The sequence below is a fragment of the Crocuta crocuta genome, unplaced genomic scaffold, assembly GCF_008692635.1.
Source record: "Crocuta crocuta isolate KB4526 unplaced genomic scaffold, BGI_CrCroc_1.0 scaffold1635, whole genome shotgun sequence".
NCBI lineage: Eukaryota > Metazoa > Chordata > Mammalia > Carnivora > Hyaenidae > Crocuta > Crocuta crocuta.
Window position 1 is genome coordinate 151,862 of NW_027528385.1, and position 18,680 is coordinate 170,541.

At 39.9% G+C, this 18,680-nt stretch overlaps 2 protein-coding genes across 3 annotated transcripts in view; one reads left to right on the top strand and one right to left on the bottom strand.

The window, feature by feature from the left end:
• Positions 1 to 18,680, top strand: part of MCPH1 (microcephalin 1) — a 266,985-nt gene that overhangs the window by 115,769 nt on the left and 132,536 nt on the right. Inside the window, exon 16 of the mRNA XM_077754243.1 lies at positions 9,489 to 9,566. Within this exon, the coding sequence (XP_077610369.1) occupies positions 9,489 to 9,566 (78 nt within the window). The remainder of the gene's footprint in view (positions 1 to 9,488; positions 9,567 to 18,680) is intronic.
• ANGPT2 (angiopoietin 2) overlaps positions 11,620 to 18,680 on the bottom strand; it is a 58,417-nt gene continuing 51,356 nt past the window's right edge. For both annotated transcript variants that reach the window (XM_077754239.1, XM_077754238.1), the window contains exons 8-9: positions 16,219 to 16,349; positions 11,620 to 12,578 (exon numbers count right to left, since the gene is read on the bottom strand). In XM_077754239.1, coding sequence (XP_077610365.1) covers positions 12,418 to 12,578; positions 16,219 to 16,349 — 292 coding nt within the window. In that variant the 3' untranslated portion in view covers positions 11,620 to 12,417. The remainder of the gene's footprint in view (positions 12,579 to 16,218; positions 16,350 to 18,680) is intronic.

Here is an 18,680-nt window from a genome sequence, read left to right on the forward strand (position 1 = left end):
TTTTTTTTTTTTTTTTTTTTTTTGAGACAGTCAGAGCAGTGCTTTTTAAACACTTAATAACAGACGAACCCTCTGGGGATCTTATTAAATGCAGATTCTGGTTCAGTAGGTCTGGGTCCTAAGCTGGCTACCAGCTCCCAGGTGATGTGCAGATTGCTGGCCCTAGGACCATGTGCTGAATTAGAAGATTCTAGAGACCAGCTGGCCGTTTCTGGAGGACGGAGATGGGGCTGCTTCCAGACAGAAAATGTAAGGAGAGAGGCTCCGCCAGGAGGCTTAGAGTCCCTCAGCTGGTCTGTTGGTACAATAATTCTTTGTGGACACGGAGACTTGAACAGTTTAGTGAGCTGCTTATAGTCACAATGATTGAAGATGGTGAGTTTTGCATCTGAATTAAGGCTTTCCTCAGTTCCTAGTCCATAATCTTTCGGCATCTACTTCTAGAGGTAGCCTAGAGAATATTTGTATCTTCTACTGCTTTACACTTGAATAGCTTTATCCTGCGGCTAGACACCACTGTATGTTTTTGAAAGATTAATGGATAAGAGAATAAGTTTTAATGTTAGCCTTACCACTCACTGGCTGTGTGACCAGTAAGGCAGTTATACTCTTGAAGCCTCAGTTTCCTTATCTGTAAAATAATTGAAAGTTCACTGAAATAAAGTACTCAGTAAGTACTCAATACATGTCAGTTACCATCATTAAACAAGCATTTTTGATACCTGTCATTGGCCTTCATTCAAATCATAACTTGACCTTGAAAACATTATGCTAAGTGAAAGAAGCCAGACACAGAAGGTCACATAATGTCTGATTCCTCTCATACGTCCTACGCGGAACAGACAAATCCGCAGAGACGTCCAGCTGGTGAGTAGTCACCACGGGGTGAAGTGGATTGGGGCATGCAGGGTGATTACTGGGTGGGTATGGGTGTACTCCCGGAATGATTATTTAGAAATGAGAAAGAAGTGAATATACTAAATGCCACTGAATGTGGCATTACATAAAATGTACATTACATAAAATGTACACTTTAAAATGGCTAATTGTGTATTATGAGAATGGAAACTTGATTTTTAAACATCATATACGGAAAATTGCCTCATTGAGGGAGGCATTACATCTGCAGAATAGGTTTATATTTTAAAATAACTTTATGGAATCATGTAAAGCATTTCTTGATGTTAAAAGATTTGGTAATACAGAGGAATGGCTTATTTTGGAACAAATATTATTGCCTTGAAACTTTGCCAGGTCAAGTTGGTCTTTTTGGAAGAGCATACCTCCTCTGTTTTCTGGCTCCCAAGTGTTTGGGACATAAGCACCCTATATGCCCTATTAGTTTGCTAAAAATTATACCACTGATAACCCCAGCTTTTTAATCCTGATGTTTAACCTAGAAATAACTTTGTTGCCCCAACTATTTCATTAGCTACATGGATACATTTGTAACTTAACAATGATGGATAATGTTTTCATGTGACAGAAAGGTTAACTAACTTGCCTTTTGTCACAGGGCTGCAGAGAGATGGAGATTTGTTTAACCCGGTTGCCAGGATTCTGCAGTGTTAGTATATTATATTGTGTGGTTGTGGAAAAAACACAAATATTATTCTCCCTCTAGGAAAAGTCAAAACAATATACATAGTAGCACATTCTCTTAAGATGTTGTTGTTTGAGCAAATTAATTACTCATAACTGAGACAAAGAATCCATAAACCCTGATGAGAAAAATATTTGTGATTTGATTTGTATTGTTTTCTTGTTAGCTTAAAAGAGCAAAAGATTAGTACTCATTACTTTTGTTCCTCTTCAATAAGAAAGAAGAGATTTGAAGGCCTCCTGGGTGCCTCAGTTGGTTAAGCGTCCAACTTCCACTCAGGTCATGATCTCATGGTTCATGAGGTGGAGCCCCAGGTTAGGCTCTGTGCTGACAGCTCAGAGCCTGCTTCAGATTCTGTGTCTCCCTCTCTCTCTTCTCCTCTCCCACTCATGTTCTCTCTCTCTCTCTGTGTCTCTCTCTCTCTCTCTCTCTCAAAAACAAACATAAAATTTTTAAGGAAGAAGAGATTTGCAAATGCTAAATATGTTTCTATACCTCCATAAACTTTTACAACTGTATTTTCTCCCACAGTTGGTGGGTGCAAGAATGAGTAGGGCAGAGATTGATAACAGACAACCCCAGTTTCTTCTCAGTGATTAGAGTATGAACTATCAGAAAGTAACTAGATTCCCACAGGTTAAATCTGAGGCATGTTTCTGACTGTCAGATTTGAATATAAATTAATCAATGGATGTGTTCAACAATATGCAGTAATTTATATACAAAGAATATTGTTGATTTTTCCCATAAGTAAGGCCCCTCTTTGTCCATACCTGCTATGTTCTTGCAAGCATGGTTAGTGCTACAACTGCATTTGAATTTGACAATTAAATACGGTAGGTAGTAAGCTTTAGGGACAGGCCCAAAAACAATGACTGATTAGGCATTTATTTATGAACCTGAAATACATTTAATATTAACAGCTACAATAAAAAATTATGAATGTTGATCAGTATTTTCAACACAGTCAGTAATACTTTTAAGTGAGTTAACTCAGCTTTCTATTGCAGTTATAATTTTCATACTTGCAGTCAATCATTACCATTTAGAGTTAACTAATTTTTTCAAGCTCAACCCAAAATCACTATTTCATGCCACTTTTCTCTCTCTCCCAAACTTCTCTCATCACCTGTACATTGAAATAATTCTACATTGTTTTTCCTCTCTTTAAAATTATTTTTGAGAAGTTACTAATTAAGGGCCCCTTGTTTAGTGGTTTTGCTTACTAAATGGTTTTTGAATAAATTAATTTTTTTTCTTAGCAGAACAAATTCCTTATGCAAGTAAGAAAATATTAATAAATTATCAGGTGAATGTTAAGAGAAATTAGTTTGGTTCTGGTTTAGAAAGTAACATTTAGGAGCTGTTGCATGGTTAAGTGTCTACCTCTTGATCTCAGCTCAGGTCATGATCTCACAGTTCATGAGTTCAAGCGCCACATCAGGATCTGTGCTAATAGAATAAATACTGCTTGGGATTCTGTCTCTCCCTCTCTCTGCCTCTCCCCTGGATGTCTTCCCTCTGTCTCTCTCTCAAAATAAATCAATAAACTTAAAAACAAAAGTGACATTTACTATAGTACTTGTAGTCACTGAATTTTCTAACTATTCTTTGGAGATTAGGGAGTTGAAGTGGTTAGTAAAAGCACCACGACTGCTAGCCAGCACCAGTACTAGATGACAGTATTAGCTCTTTAAATTTAAAAACAAAGATGCATTGTACTTTCCTTACATAGATACACTCATTTATGCCCAGAAACACTTTGGGTTTATGTTTTCCTGTTTTGTTTTTTAACAAATCAAATCTACCTCACAAAGGAATTCAGGTAATTGTACTGCTGTCAGTTTCTCTTCTGCACTGTATTGGGGGGTCTTAGTGCAATAATGGAACTAAAAAAGTATGCACAGATGGGGAAAGCAGTAAATACAACTGTTTATTCACAGAAGACATGATTGGCTACATAGAAAACAAATCGACAGAAAAGCTCCCACAACTAGTGAGTTCTGCAGGGGTATAGAGTGCAAGGTCAGTATACAAAATTTAGTTGTGTGCTGGCAATAAAGAACTGGAATTCTGAATTTTTTAATGCAATTTATGGGGCATCTACATGGCTCGGTCAGTTAAGCGTCTGGCTTTGGCTCAGGTCATGATCTCACAGTTCATGGGTTCAAGCCCCACATTGGACTCTATGCTAACTGCTCAGAGCCTGGAGCAGCTCTGAATTCTTGTGTCTCCCTCTCTCTGTCTGCCCCTCTCTCTCTTGCTCTCTGTCTTTCTGTCTCTAAAAAATAAGCAAACATTAAAAACATAAAATGCAATTTATGTTAGCATCCACAGAAATTAAAATATTTAAATCCTGACAAAATATTTGCAGGGTCTGTGTGCTGAAAACCACAAAACACTCTGAAAGAAATCAAAGAAGACCTAAATAAAGAGAGATACTATGTTCGTGAATTGGGAAAATTGATAAGTTTTTTAAAAACTGTTTATTTTTAAAGAGAAAGGGAGAGTGTGCTGTGCACAGGTGAGCAGGGGAGAGGCAGAGAGGGAGATTCCGAAGCAGGCTCTTTGCTGCCAGTGCAGAGCCTGACACGGGACTCAGTCTCACAAACCTTGAGATCATGACCTGAGCTGAAAGCAAGAGGTGGAAGCTTTACCAACTGAGCCACCCAGGTGCCCTGAAAATGTATACTTTTTAAGCCGTAGGTTGGTTCTCCCCTCACCATTTTATTTCTTGAAGTATAGCAGACATACAGTGTTACATTTGTTTCAGGAATACAACAGGGTGTTTCAACATTTCTGCACTTTAGGAAGTGATCACCATGATAAACCTAGCCGCCGTCCCCCTCACTATACAAAGTCATTACATACTGTCATTCCCTATGCTGTACATTGTATCCAGTGTCTTACTTATTTTAGAACAGGAAATTGGTACCTTCTACCCGCCTTCTCCTAGTTTCCCCATCCCCTGACTCCCCTCCCCCTGGCAAACCACTAGATTGTTCTCTGTATTCAGGAGTCTGTTTCTGTTTTGTTTGTTTGTTTTGATTTTTAGATTCCATATATAAATGAAATCAGATGGTATTTGTCTTTCTCTTTGGTTCTCCCTATTTTGATGTATAGATTCAACTCAGTTCCAGTTACAGGCTCAGCAAGATTATTTTTTTGTAGATAGCCACAAGCTGGTTCTAGTTGCAAAAGCACTTTTGAAAGAGAAGAGCAAAGTTAAGTTGGATGATCACACAATAGAGGAATCTAGGTGGTAGTTAAATGAGAACTCTCTGTACTATAAGGCTAGAGTGATCCAAACTAAGTGTTTTTAAAAGTCAAGTATAATTTATGAGGCTTTATAATAAAAAAAAAATGGCACTGCCTGTTTCCTAGCCTGGATTTTCACTCCCAAATTATCCTTCTGACATTTTGCCTACATATCTCTAAATTAAATGCTTTTCTTGCCTTTTTTTTTTTTTAATTTACTTTGAGACATTGACTTCCTTCTGTGGAAGATCATATTATGACTGTATAAGCTGTCTTTTAGTATTACCCATTCTTCTGATCCCAGTGTACTCAGTATGGTTATGATTTTTGTTTAACATTTTATTATTCATATAAACACACATTCGTGCACGCGCCACACACACACACATGAATGAGTATATGACGCTATTTGAATTGAGCCATGTAATGTACTATGATTCATTTCTGGTAATTTTTGTTTGTTGGTTTTCCTGAGCTAATCATTGACAGTTATTTTGATTGCTTAGCTTTCTATGTACCTGTCACCAACTCTCTGCAAAAATTTCTAAAAGCACTATATTTCTCTCAAATCTATCTATGCATCAGCTTATCTTCCAATCTCATGTATTATTCTTAGAACACCACCTATGAACCCCTTTGTCCTCTTCCCCTTGAGCCTGGTTCTCCCTCATGTATAGAGCTGCTGTTGTCTGGGGACTTCCATCTGTGATCCCAGGAATTCCATTCTTATTTGGTTTGCCCATGTTTCCAAGCTAGAGGATTTTAACAAATGGGTATAAAGTCATGTTCAGTTATGAGGCACTGAAAAGCTGATTGGAACTCTGCCTGCCTGAGTTCCAGATCACAGATTTGATGTGAATGGAGGTGTTTGAGGTTCGAGCATTGGTGTTTGTGTCTTTCTTCCCTGGGTTTCCTGGGTTGATCAGGGTGCCCAGAAAAGAATGGCTGGTGTCCTGACATCCTACCTGTAGGGTCTGTGCTGGTAGCCTTGGCGGAGGGCTGGAGAGGTTTTCCCAAGAGCTTTCCACTACTGCTGTCAGAACAACCTGTCTGGCTTTACTTTTGTCTTGTTCCTGTGGGGGGTGGGCTAGGGAGTAGGAGATTTCTCCTTTTTACCGTGTTCTATGCCTCAGTTTTAGATGTATCCACTACCACCGTTTCTTTACCTTCTGGGGAATCTGTGGAGGAAATTTAGAGCTTCCTCCTTCTCTGGACACTTAGGTCCGAACTTGTTTGTCCTTCTCAGTGATTTGTCATTTATGTATCTGCTCTGCAACTCCCAAAATATCACCCTGTTTTATCTGCTGTGGACTCTTCTCTATTTTTAATTCCATCCTTTTACGTTGACTATTGGGAGGTGGTGAAGGTAAAGATGTGCTATTTTGCTGTGTCTTACCCATGAGTCAGCCTCATTGTCTTCCTTATAAATGATACTCTGATTGACTTGCTCTCAGTATTGGTGCCATTTCCCAGCTCAGGTTCACTGTAGCTCTGCTCGCTTGTATGGTCCAAATAGAATGATGAGATTTATATAAAAGGAGAGAAGACCATTTGTGTTTTGCCTGGTATGGAATGATCTGCATGGTCACACCTCCGTTGTGGAAGGTTGTCTCATCAGTAGCTATTAATCTAATAATAAAGCAAGAAAGCATTTCCTATTTAAATTCACTAACAGGGCTCAAGTTTTATGAATGACAGTTCTAAAATGTCAAAAATGTTATATTCATTCACAGTGATGTTGAAATAATTTGGCCCTCGTTTTAAGGGCTTTAAACATGGAATTTAATCCTCTATGTTTATGCAACCCAATTTCTTACTTTAGGTTAGCTTCTCAATTATTTTTATTCTATCTCACATACGATGAGAAATAATGTTGGGTTCACCTTTTAGTTCACTTACACCCTTAACTGTGATCTTGCAGAGTAATTTCCTAATATTGAGCATTCTACTAAGGTGAAGATGTGTTTGGCTAATGAAAGAACTGAAAGAAAAAGCTTGCACTATAATCCTGATTTCATTGCAATTAACTTAGTGTTTTCTGCTATCTGTGTTCAATATTAATCCTGGGATGCCTACATAAATTAATTCACTTACCAAAATTCTACTGTAGATGCCTTCTGGTTTTGTGTACGTGACATTTAGAAGGAGACAAACTCAGAGAACATAAATTTTCTCCAAGAGGTTAAATTCAGTTGACATTTTAATGTGGACTACATTTGAACTCAAATGCCACATGCATTTTTAAGACTGGTTCCTTGGATTCTCTCACTGGTACTTTATGTTTTTCAGTATACTAATCCTTTCACATTGCCTCATGTCTGAAGTGGACCTGATGTTGAAAATTTTTTAAATGTTTATTTATTATTTTTGAGAAAGAGTGCAAGAGAACAAGCAGGGGAGGGGCAAAGAGAGAGAGGGAAACATAGAATCTGAAGCGTCGCTGCAGAGCCCAAAGTGAAGCTCAAACCCATAACTGTGGGATCATGACCCGAGCTGAAGTCGGATTCCTAACCAACTGAGCCACCCAGGCACCCTGATCTTGAAACTTTTTACATGTTATTTCCTGGGCTAATCCCAGATATGCAGGGAACCACACACATATCAGTGTGTCTCTATAAATGATACCATACACTGACTGATAAAAGTAAGGTAAACGCTGTGTTAATTCAACATTTTAGCCATGTCTAAAGAGCCAGGTAGAAACATGATTTCAGTGTACCATTTTTCTCATCTCATTCCTTCTTTCATTGATCTTCTGAAGACATAGATATAGATATCGATATCAATATATCTACACACACACACACACATTTTATGTTGATTAGGCAATAAAAATGAGGGGAAAACAGAGACTTAACTGACCAAATGCTGGTGTACATGCAGATCTAAGTGACGGTGGAGCAGATTCTCTGAGAACACAGCCCATTACTTGCTTTCTCTAATGAAGACATACTTCCCAGTTGATACTCGATTCCCATCCTGTTATCTGGGGCCCAACACCCTCAGAGCTCTTTCTCTTGCCTCTTCTGGATTGTCTCCGGATTCTCCCAGCCAGCAGTCTTCCTGCATATTCAAATGCCCCTGTGCACCCAGGATGGAAGCAGGGTCTGTTATTAGACCTTACTGTAGGAATGTAACCAGCTCTTATTTTCTTACCACTTCTTCCAAAGCACCCTTTTGCCAAAAAGAGAACCGGCTTTAGTCCTGCCTTGGCACGTGACATTCTCTACATGCATGAATGTCCTCTCCCCTTCCCACTGTATCTCTCTGCCTGATGAAGACCTCATTTAAAATGTCTCCTCATCTGTGGACCCTTCCTTGATTCTCCTAGACTGAGTTAGTTTGCCTCCTTCTATAGGTTCCCACAGAACTGTTTTGAGAAACCACCATTTGTGGTTTGCCTTCATGCCTCCTGCCAGAGAGTGAACTCCTCTGGGACAGGGTTTGTGTTTTCAGGACCTAGCGTGGGTTCTTATTCAGGGTAGGCTCTCAGTCAGTTGTTCACAGATGAACAGATAGTGAGCTGAGGAAAGCAGTTGTTGAGTCAATAAATGCAGCTGTTTAAAGTAAGATCCATGCCAGTGCTAAGAATTATCATTCAGATTCTGTGTCTTGTCATTATCTTTATTCCACTAGCATACTCACTTTTTCTTGGAAATGAAATATTGCTGACTCACGTTGGATAAGTACTAGCTTTATTCTACCAAAAGGAAATATTTAAGAGCAATATCCCATAGATGGGTCTGAACATAGGAAGACACCCTCCTCATCCCCAGTAATTTGGCAAAAAGAACTTAAGCTTTATGCAGCAACTCTAGAAAAAAGAGTAGATTCACTGAATGTAAGAAATAAAAATTGCAGATAAAAAATGTGGGATGTAATTCAGTTTGATTATTTTTGTTATAAAATTCTGTTGGTTCATAGAAATAGGAACATATTTTCAGGGAATTGGGTCATCAAGTAGAGATAACTATAGAATCTAGAACATTGTTGAATTAAAAACAAAAATATTGTTTTGATCATTTAAAATATGTGGGTTCAAATAGCAATAATAAATATTAATAACGAAAACCTGTTTATGAGACATTTTATCCTTCTAAAGTCTGGGAAGGATTTTCAAATGTTCTAGGAGAACTTCTGAAAATATTAGTCCATGTTAGAAACAAAGTCACATGCCAAGAGGGGTTGCTTTTTGAATTTAAGCCTATGACCTATCTTTTCCTAATAAATGTGTTGTTGTTTTTTTAACTAATAAAATCCTGGAATACTTACTGAGGATTGCCTATAATGACTCCTCAAATTGGAAACTTGGAATTCCTAAAAAAGTAATTCATATGTTTGTTATTGGGGTAATGTTTAGTATTTGGCCACACTAGGATAATAACCCAGATTTCGAATCATCGTGACACTTTTTCCTTAAACAAGCGTTTATTATTCATAAGATTGATGCAACATGAAGATTCTGATGACACTTTGGTGTTTAAGACACATCTGGTTCAGATCTATGGAGCGCACAGTCACTGCTGGGCTTTTTGTTTTGTTTTGGCTACATCTTCAAAGTGGTTTATTGTCCCCTGCGAGCCTAATGAATCTGTAATAAATGTTCTGCTTATTGTGTCACTTGTAGGTACTGTGGTCTTTGGAACTGGGTCACTGGATTTCCGAGGAGCCGTTTGAACTTTCTAACTACTTCCCCGCAGCTCCTGTAAGTCAGGTGTTACTTTATTACAGTAAATACAATTTGGCATTCTCAGGAAATTATTATTTGCATAAATACAGACTCAAATGTTTATTAAATCAAGATCAATTATGCTCACAATGAAAAACACGTTTTCATATGAAGGACTTAACACTTTTTTAATCTGTTTGTGAGGACAAATGTGGGAATGTGAGAACATTCTGCAAAAAATTGTGAAGAATGAAATCTCAAAGAACTTTAATTATGAAGTCCTCAGGATTGAGAAAAACAGAAATGAGAAGGGACTAGGTTCTTGGGAAGGTGGTATGATATATTGCTTACTGTTTTACAAAATAATGCTGTTACTGCTCGTAGAGATAGAACCAACCAGGTATAAAAGTCGTGGCCACCTCACAACATGACACCGTCCTTATGTGCTGATGCTTTTCCTAAATGCAACTGCAACTTCACTGAATTTTAAATATTTCAAAGGCTGAATGGAGGTTCTAATTTTTTAAAAGATAAAGTAAGAAGTAGGCAATTTCACTTTTAATTGGAAGCAGGATTGTGTAGATGTTGGCTCTCATTTGCAAAATACAGTTAATTGGTCTGTGACAGAGTTTAATCTTTTGGAAGATTAATACCTAAAAGATAAATGGTGATTTTAATCTGTGACTGGGGCTGGTGCTGTGCGCCGTTTGAGCATGCCTGGGACTCTCATGTAAGAAGAGGTCGGACTCTGCCTTCTCATCACTCTAGTTTTCTAGGTTGTTGGGTTGCTTTTGTTTTCATTTTTAAGATCACTGTTTGGATTTTCTCTCAACTTTATAAATATTTTCTTAAGGAGAGAAAAAATTCCTCTCAGCAAGACTCTTGTTTGAAATACCGTGTAAGGAATTGAAGTGTAAAGACACAAATCCCCCCTACTCCCTGTCGTAAGAGAGTATATACGTAACTGAATAACACAGTGAGGCTTGTCTTTGAAATGCATTTTACCTGCCTACATGGGCACATGGTATAAATTAAGTACGTGGTTGCCGATTTTTCTTGTAATGTCATTCCCCACATCAGTGTCTGCCGTGTGGTCCTTGAGATATCATAGAAACTTAGGGTTTCTTTTGAAGTGAAGCTGTCATCCTATTAACAGATATTTTTTTGACTTGATACAAAGCTGTGGTACCTCTGTTGAGTTTTTAAAGCCTACTTAAATGTAATAAGAGAAACTGCTCAAAGATGGGTAGGCTCTCCGCTCAGGTTATTTGTTGGTAAAACCCAGTGAAACAGTGGAATAGTTTAGAGTCCATATTGACTCAAAACATGTAGCAAACGTGAGTATTTTAAAACGAAGCTGGGGTGAGGGCGTATAGGGTAAAATAAATTACATAAGAGAAAACGGAATGTAGAAAAAACAGTGGTAGAACAGTATAAGGTGAAGAAAGACATGAGGTAAATGCTGGTTTCAAATTTGGCTCTACGCTTCCTAGCAGCAGCAAACTTCAAGGCAAATATGTGAGAAATGGCTTCCAAATTATAAAGCATTCCACAGTGTACATTAGTGTTAATCGTACTATGAAGACTTCAGATGGAATTAAAACTCTAGGGGTTTAAAGTTTTGCAGCCCTTAAATCCGTGCTCTCAAAATTTTTTATGAAAGTCTGAATCTACTATAAATGTCAGATTTTGGTTTTGCACTCCAAAACAGTTATTTTTTTTGAAGTTTGCTGGTGGACATTTAAAAAAATGTTACTAATGGAAATTATTTTTATTAAAATGTTACGAATGCAAAATAACTTTAGGGGTGAAACTAGCTTGAGAAGTACAGCTTCGTAAGTGCTTTAAATAGAAAGGTTTTCTCAACCACAAACTAAATTGTAGCCTACTTCTCTAAAATTTATCAAACTAGAAGAGGAAAAAAAAGACCTCTGTAACAGAATAGCGAGGAAAATATAGTAAAAGCTGTTTGTCAGTGAATTAAATGTATAATCTTCATCATTAAAAAAATCAAATTTTTCCTTGTGAGGCACAGTCAGTTGTTTCAGAATCAAATTACAAAGTCGTAAATATTATCATAGAGGTTCAATGTAGTTATCTAATAAGTTATATTTAATTACTAAAAATACCTTCATATTTAACAGCCAGACAGAAAAAAAATAGTACAATCTTCATATAAACGGAAAGAACAAACATTTCCATTAATTTCAGAGACCCGGGAGGTTTTCACCTTTTAAACTTGAAATATATATCCAAACATTAACTTAAAACTGTACTGTCCACACGTAAGTATGCTGTTTTCAAAATGAAAGTTTAAAGCACGTAAGAGGAGGAGCGAAAACGCGTTAGCTGTGTTTTTCCTTGTCCAAATATTAAGCTGCAAATAAGCACTTCCCAGAAAGTCCCTGAATATATAATATATTTTAATGGCTTAGAGAAGTTTTTTCCTTTCTTTTAATTACGGTAGTGACGCTGAACTCGGGACATATGGATATTTATAGAATCTATAAACAGTACTTCGAAGGACGCAGCTCCAAGGTTATCTCTGCCGCGTAGCTGAGAGTTCTGTTTTCCAGTTATTTACGGATGAACTCGACACAACATTCTCGGTTGTGACAACAGCATCTGTGAACTGTCAGTCTGAAATTCGCAGGCCCCCCTCTCTCTTCCCTTTGGGCGGTCCAGCAGGTCACAGTAACCAGGGTTGTGCTTTGGTTCTCGAGCGATGCGGGTCTAAGCAAGGAGGTGCGAGGGGCCCCGTGCACTGAGTGTGTGCTGTCTGTCTGGAGGGGGAAGAGGGGACAGCACGCAGCCGACAGTGTGAGAGCTGCAGGACCAGGTCTCTGAAAATCGTGCAGCCTGCCACTCCTCGGGTGTGTGCGGGCGTTCAGAAGTCTGCGGGCCGGATCATCATGGCGGTGGCCTTGAGCGAGTAGCCCGAGCCCTTCCAGTAGTACCACTTAATGCCGCTGAACTTATTCGTGTTCTGCCTCTGTGGGTAGTACATTCCGTTCAGGTTGGAGGGACCACACGCATCAAACCACCAGCCTGTGGAAGTAAGGGCGCACAAGGGATTAGGAATCAGGTGACCCTAAGTGTATCTCACCAGTAGAAACACCCCACTAATCCACCAGTCACATTTCGTGCATTTGAAGTAGACACATGCAGATATTCTTGAGGATAGAATGTGCTGCACTGACAGGTGCGGGTGTGACATTCCAGCCTCACCCAAGTGAAATTCTAGTTCCATGTGGCCAGTGTTTTCACAGGCTGTCTTCCTCCTTTCTCCTTGTGCTGTGTGGAAAGGCCAGTCACCCGGAGACATGCACGGCACATGGTCCGCGGTCCCGATTTGGTGAGCACCGCAGTACAGTGGAAAGTAAGGATGTAAGAAAACTGAAGAATTGTTGGCTGACTCTACTGGATTACTTTCCAGTTCCAGGAATTAGTGGGCCAGGCTGATTGAAGTTCCTCTCCGCCAGCATGCTTTTCTTATTTTAATTTTTTTAATGTCTTTATTTTGAGAGAGGGACAGAGTGCAAGTGGGGGGAGGGGCAGACAGAGGGGAATTCTAGTGTGAGAGGGAGGGAGGTAAACCAGGAGAGACTCTTGAATGCTAAGAACAAACTGAGGGCAGATGGGGTGGGGGGGAGGGGGAAGGGGGTGATGGGCATGGAGGAGGGCACTTGTGGGGATGAGCACTGGGTGTTATATGGAAACCAGCTTGACAATAAACTATTAAAAAATTTTTTTACAATCAATAAGTATAAAAAAATTTTTTTAAACTGTTATTGACATCTGCATACCTAGCAAACTAAATAAATAATGGGAATGAGCCTGAGTTCATGGGAGACCCTAGGGGCATGTATTTGTCAGACAACTTTACTTGTATCTGTAAAGTTCTGTTTCTTTAAGTAAAAAATATTTTGCCGTAATGATTGTATTAATTATATTTACACATGAGGCTGTGATGATCAGTTATTCTGTCCAGTGGCCTAAATTCTTTCCTGATGGTGACAGCTCATGAGTCGAGCTGATTCAGGTTTAATGTCGATTTGATAAGACATATGTGTGTGTCTTATTCAGAATCCTTCACAAATATTCAGGAATGTTGCATTTATAGCTCTGTCTGTTCTAGAGCCTCCTGGCTGACTTAACTACGGAATTTGCTGTCCGTGCACAAATCTAGCTGACTGTTAGGCCGGTTTACCCGCGGCCCAGACTGTGAGTTGGAACCTGACCTCCTTACAAGTCGGACCGCTGCACTTTCTCTCTTGGGCGGTTTCCTCTCCCGGTCTCTTTCCCACTTCCACTCTCAGCCTTAAATCTTGATTTGAGTAAATAAATACATTGTTTCCTTGGTTATTAATGTACTTCTCCTACTCTCTTGAGTGGCTCATGACATACGGGTGGTCTGAAAGCCGCCTCCCTCTTGAGCGGACAGCTGGGTTCAGTGTGGGAATGACAGATGGGAAGAAAGGACGCGGTAGATTTGGTCCCCCTGAACCCACCCCTTTCCCCCCTTTTTGTTGGCTTCAGAAAGGATGATGATGGTAGCATAAGGGGGACAGGCAGCTTCTACACAGTCAGTACAGTAGCTTCCTCTCGCTGAAATCATTATGGCCAATAGGGAAGACCTGCACCGTCAGTATGTATCATGTCTCTACATATGCATATATCACCTAAAAGACTGAATTTTTTAATGGGTCCTAATTCTTTCAGTATTTTTTAAAAGATAGGTAAATTTACTGAGTTTCAAACTATTTCCGTAAGTAAATCCCTTCTTTTGATTGTAAGTGATTCTTAACTGAAGTGCAGGGGCGCCTGGGTGGCTCAGTCTGCTAAGCGTTCGACTTCAGCTCAGGTCATGATCTCACAGCCCATGGGTTCGAGCCCCGCGTCGGGCTCTGTGCTGACAGCTAGCTCAGAGCCTGGAGGCTGTTTCAGATTCTTTGTCTCCCTCTCTCTCTGACCCTCCCCTGCTCACGCTGTCTGTCTGTCTGTCTCTTTCTCTCTCAGAAATTAAAAAAAAACAAAAACCCACAAACACATGATAAGCTTAGACCTTGTTGACATAGTACCTTATATTTGTAAAATCCACTGACCACAGCACTTACCTTTGTCTTTCCTGGGTGAGTAATGAATGGCTTTTTTGGTAATATAACTTACGATCTCTACACATTAAACGCTGCCAACTTCCTGTTTCCCTTCACATTCAGTTTGTACTGTTGGCAGAATTTTTGTTGCTGGTTTAAATCTTTAAATATTTTTTCGAGGCGCCTGGGTGGCTCAGTCAGTTAAGCGTCCAACTTCATCTCATGTCATGATCTCACAGTTCGTGTATTCAAGGCCCATGTCAGTCTCTGTGCTGACAGCTCGGGGCCTGGGGCCTGCTTCAGATTCTGTGTCTCCCTCTCTCTCCGCCCCTCCCCTGCTCATGTGCTTGCTCTCACTCTCTTTCTCTCTCTCTCAGAAAAAAATAAACAAAAAATTTAAATCTCTCAGTATTTTTAAGAACTACCGTATCAAACTTTGTTCTTGTCTTGGTCATAATCAGCTGCTTCCGGTCATTCCATTTCTAAGCTTTTAGAAACCGGAAGAGTATATTTTCTAGCAGTTGATTTTTTGTCGTTGAACTCCTAAATGTTTCTGACTACTCATATGGATGTAGTTTCCATTAAAAAAATTTTTTTTTAAGTTTATTTATTTTGAGAGAGAGAGACAGAGACAGAGGGAGTGGAGGAGGGGCAGAGAGAGGGAGAGAAAGAATCTCAAGCAGGCTCTGCACTGTCAGCATAGACATAGAACCGAGTGTGGGACTTGACCCATGAAATTTTTTTTTAAAGCAGTCTTATACTAAAGAGAGCAAGAAGAACATGAGAATAAACACCTTAATCTAAAGTGGACAATCATTCATTTTAATATGGTGCACAAAAACAAAAAGAACAAAAAAAAGGTTGGTTAATTAGTTTCTTTGTGTTTGTATTTGCTGTATGTTAATGAAATCTTTTTTTAAAAAAAAAAAGATAACCGAAAATTCCATGTCTGAGCAATGAATTATTAATTGGAGACATTTCTATGTTAATGAATCTTTGTCACTGTTTTGCTTGCTGTTTTGAATTTTTAACCTTTTTAAGTATTTATTTTTGAGAGAGACAGCACAGGGAAGGAAGGTGCAGAGAGGGGGGAAAGAGAGTGAATCCCAAGCAGGCCCTGCACTGTCAGTCAGCTCAAGAGCCTGATGTGGGGCTTGAACTCATGAACTGTGAGATCTTGACCTGAGCCAAAACCAATAGCTGAACCCTTCACTGACTGAGCCACCCCGGATTTTTAACCTTGTCAATAAAGCAATATGAAATTGAGCCATTGCTCTGACATCTGCTACTCAAGAAGCACAAACTCAGGGGAGCTTGCTGAGTATCAGAGGTCCCCTCTCGGTGCCAGAGTGAGGTCCTGAAGAGACACACAGTTGGCCTGCGGACAATTCTCGCACAACATCACATTCTTGCTTAAGACTCAACAGTCTGCAAAAGTGGAAAACAAATCCCCCTATATCTAGCGAGTTAAGTCTGTTTATGAAATGTGGCCATTGTCGCCAGTCACAGGTTGAAGTCCAAATAGCCAGCCTCCCGCTCTTATGAAATTCTTCCTTGCCAAAACAAATAGGAAGAGAGAAAAGCCATCCCACCTCCTGTGAGCATTTGTGAACATTTGCAAATACATTTGTCGTTGTCTGCATCCTTTGTGCTAAAATCATTTCCTGGTTGACTGATGCTGCTTATTTTGCCGGCTGTCCCTGTAAGTCCTTGAAGGTGAATCCTGAAAGCATGCAGAGGGGGGAAAAAAAAAAAAGAAAGAAAAGATAATAACATAATTGGCCTGGGCTGTTGATTTACCGTAGTGGAAAATTTTTTATAATGAAGAATTCCATTCTGCAGAAATGCGTTCTGTACTGGTTAGTGTGCTAATGCATACTCTGGACAAAATATTTTCATGCTGGTATAATAAACAGGAACCAACTTATCATCAGATCCTTAGGCAATGAGGAATGTTTTCATGAAACCTTCAGCTCATATCACTTGCACAAGCATCAACGGGGGCTTTAGGGCCCTTTCATTTATTTTCCTGCTGCTTTCAGATAAACAAAAAAGGGGGAAATACAATGTGAAAGGGTCCTCTTTCCAAGTCTCCAGGCATCATCCATATAGAAATGAGAGCCCCGAGATGAAGAGGCAACTTCAAGCATCATTATTTTCTTTTTTTTTTTTTTTTAAAGGTTTTATTTATTTTTTATTTATTTCTAGGAGAGAGAGAGAGACAGCGTGAGCAGGGGAGGGTCAGAGAGAGAGGGAGTCACAGACTGAAACAGGCTCCAGGCTCTGAGCTGGCAGTCAGCACAGAGCCCGACGCGGGGCTCGAATCCACGAACCGCGAGATCATGACCTAAGCGAAAGTCGGACGCTTAACCGACTAAGCCACCCAGGTGCCCCAAGCATCATTATTTTCAGTGGGGTGGTGGGAGTGGGAAGGGCAGTGGGCAAGGAAGGATCACTGAATTTGGAGTAGAAATCTACAGTGCTTTGTAGAAAATACATCCTTATGGCTGTTTTGCCTCATTTCCATATGTTATTGTAGTAAACCTGCTAGACACTGAGAAAGGAATAAACAGAATATTAAGTTAGACACTAGAAAATAGGCCATACTTGTAGAGGATTGCCAAAATCTGGTTTGTGTCAGTGATCTGTGTGCCAGGGAGGAGGTAGAAGGAAAGAGGAAGTATGTGAACACTGCTTTGAGCAAGCCCATTGGCAGATGGGCACAGTACAGCTCAGAGCGGACTTTCACGTGCTGTTGTGTGGCTGTGTGGATGTGACATTGCTGTACATGGAGTCGGGTCATGGTGGAGACCGAGGCATGGAGTCCTGACCCGGGGATGCTACAAAACAAAACCCTGCAGTGTCTTGAGGGAGAACTGTACTATAAGTTTGCAAAATGATGCTCCTCTTTTGCTGACCACTACCTTGAAAGAAATGTAATTTCCAAAAATTCATGTTGGAACAGCGGGTGGAGAAGAAAGGGAAGGCTCGCCAGGGACTGTCTGTAACCAGCCTGTGCCAGGCACTTTCACAGGGTTGTGTGTGGAGTGCATGCACCGGCCCTGAGAGGCAGGTATTTACCCTGGGAAATTGTTGGAGCGCCTGGGTGGCTCAGTTGGTTAAGCTTCTGACTTCTGCTCAGGTCATGATCTCACAGTTTGTGAGACAGAGCCCCACATTGGGCTCTCGGCTGTAAGCACGGAGCCCACTTTAGATCCTCTCTCTCCCTCTCTCCTTCCTGTTTCTCCCTCACTCACACCCTCTCACTCTCAAAATAAACAAACATTAAAAACCTTACATATAAAATTGTTGAGATAGGAACGTACACATGTAAAACTGTTCCAGAGATAGGAAAGTGGTGGAGCTAGCATTTGCACCAGATGTATCAAAATCCTCTGTTATGTTTCGACCCTGATAGAACCTTACCAGGGATGTTAGTTTATTAAGGAATAGTTCTGAAAAGATGGGGGTGTGGAGCACACCAGATGGAGTGCCATAAAGTCTTGGTTCTAAGTCACTTTCGCATTAATGACTTAGACTTAAAATTGTTTTTCATGTTGTAGCCCCCATCCTAAGGCCTTGGCTGAATTTCTGAATTTTAGCGTTATCCTCATGTTTGAAAAATGACCCTGGCCCCTAACACAGTCTCTAACTACCTGCTGCAAAGCATTTGTGTATGTTGTACTCATTTCTGGGATTTTGAAAGACTTTTAATTTCTTTCCAGGCCCTTCTCATTAGTCATAGATAGGGTTGAGATAGACCATTTTGCTTATCTTTCCTCCTTTGCAGTCTCTTACCTCCTTTGAACAACATCAGTTCTTATGGGACTCATGAAATTTCCCCCCGGAGGTGAGCAGAATCTGTGAGAACACTATTTTTTATTTGTCTTTGTGAGAAAGGTTGCTATCATATTAGATCTTCTGTTGTATGGCCCCTTGCTTTATAGTTGTTTTCTTTTAAATTTGGTTATTAAGAATGACCACATTGTTAAAACTGCTTTAAATTGGTATCAGTTGATTTTATAGAATAATGGAGTGGGGGGGGGGGGGAACC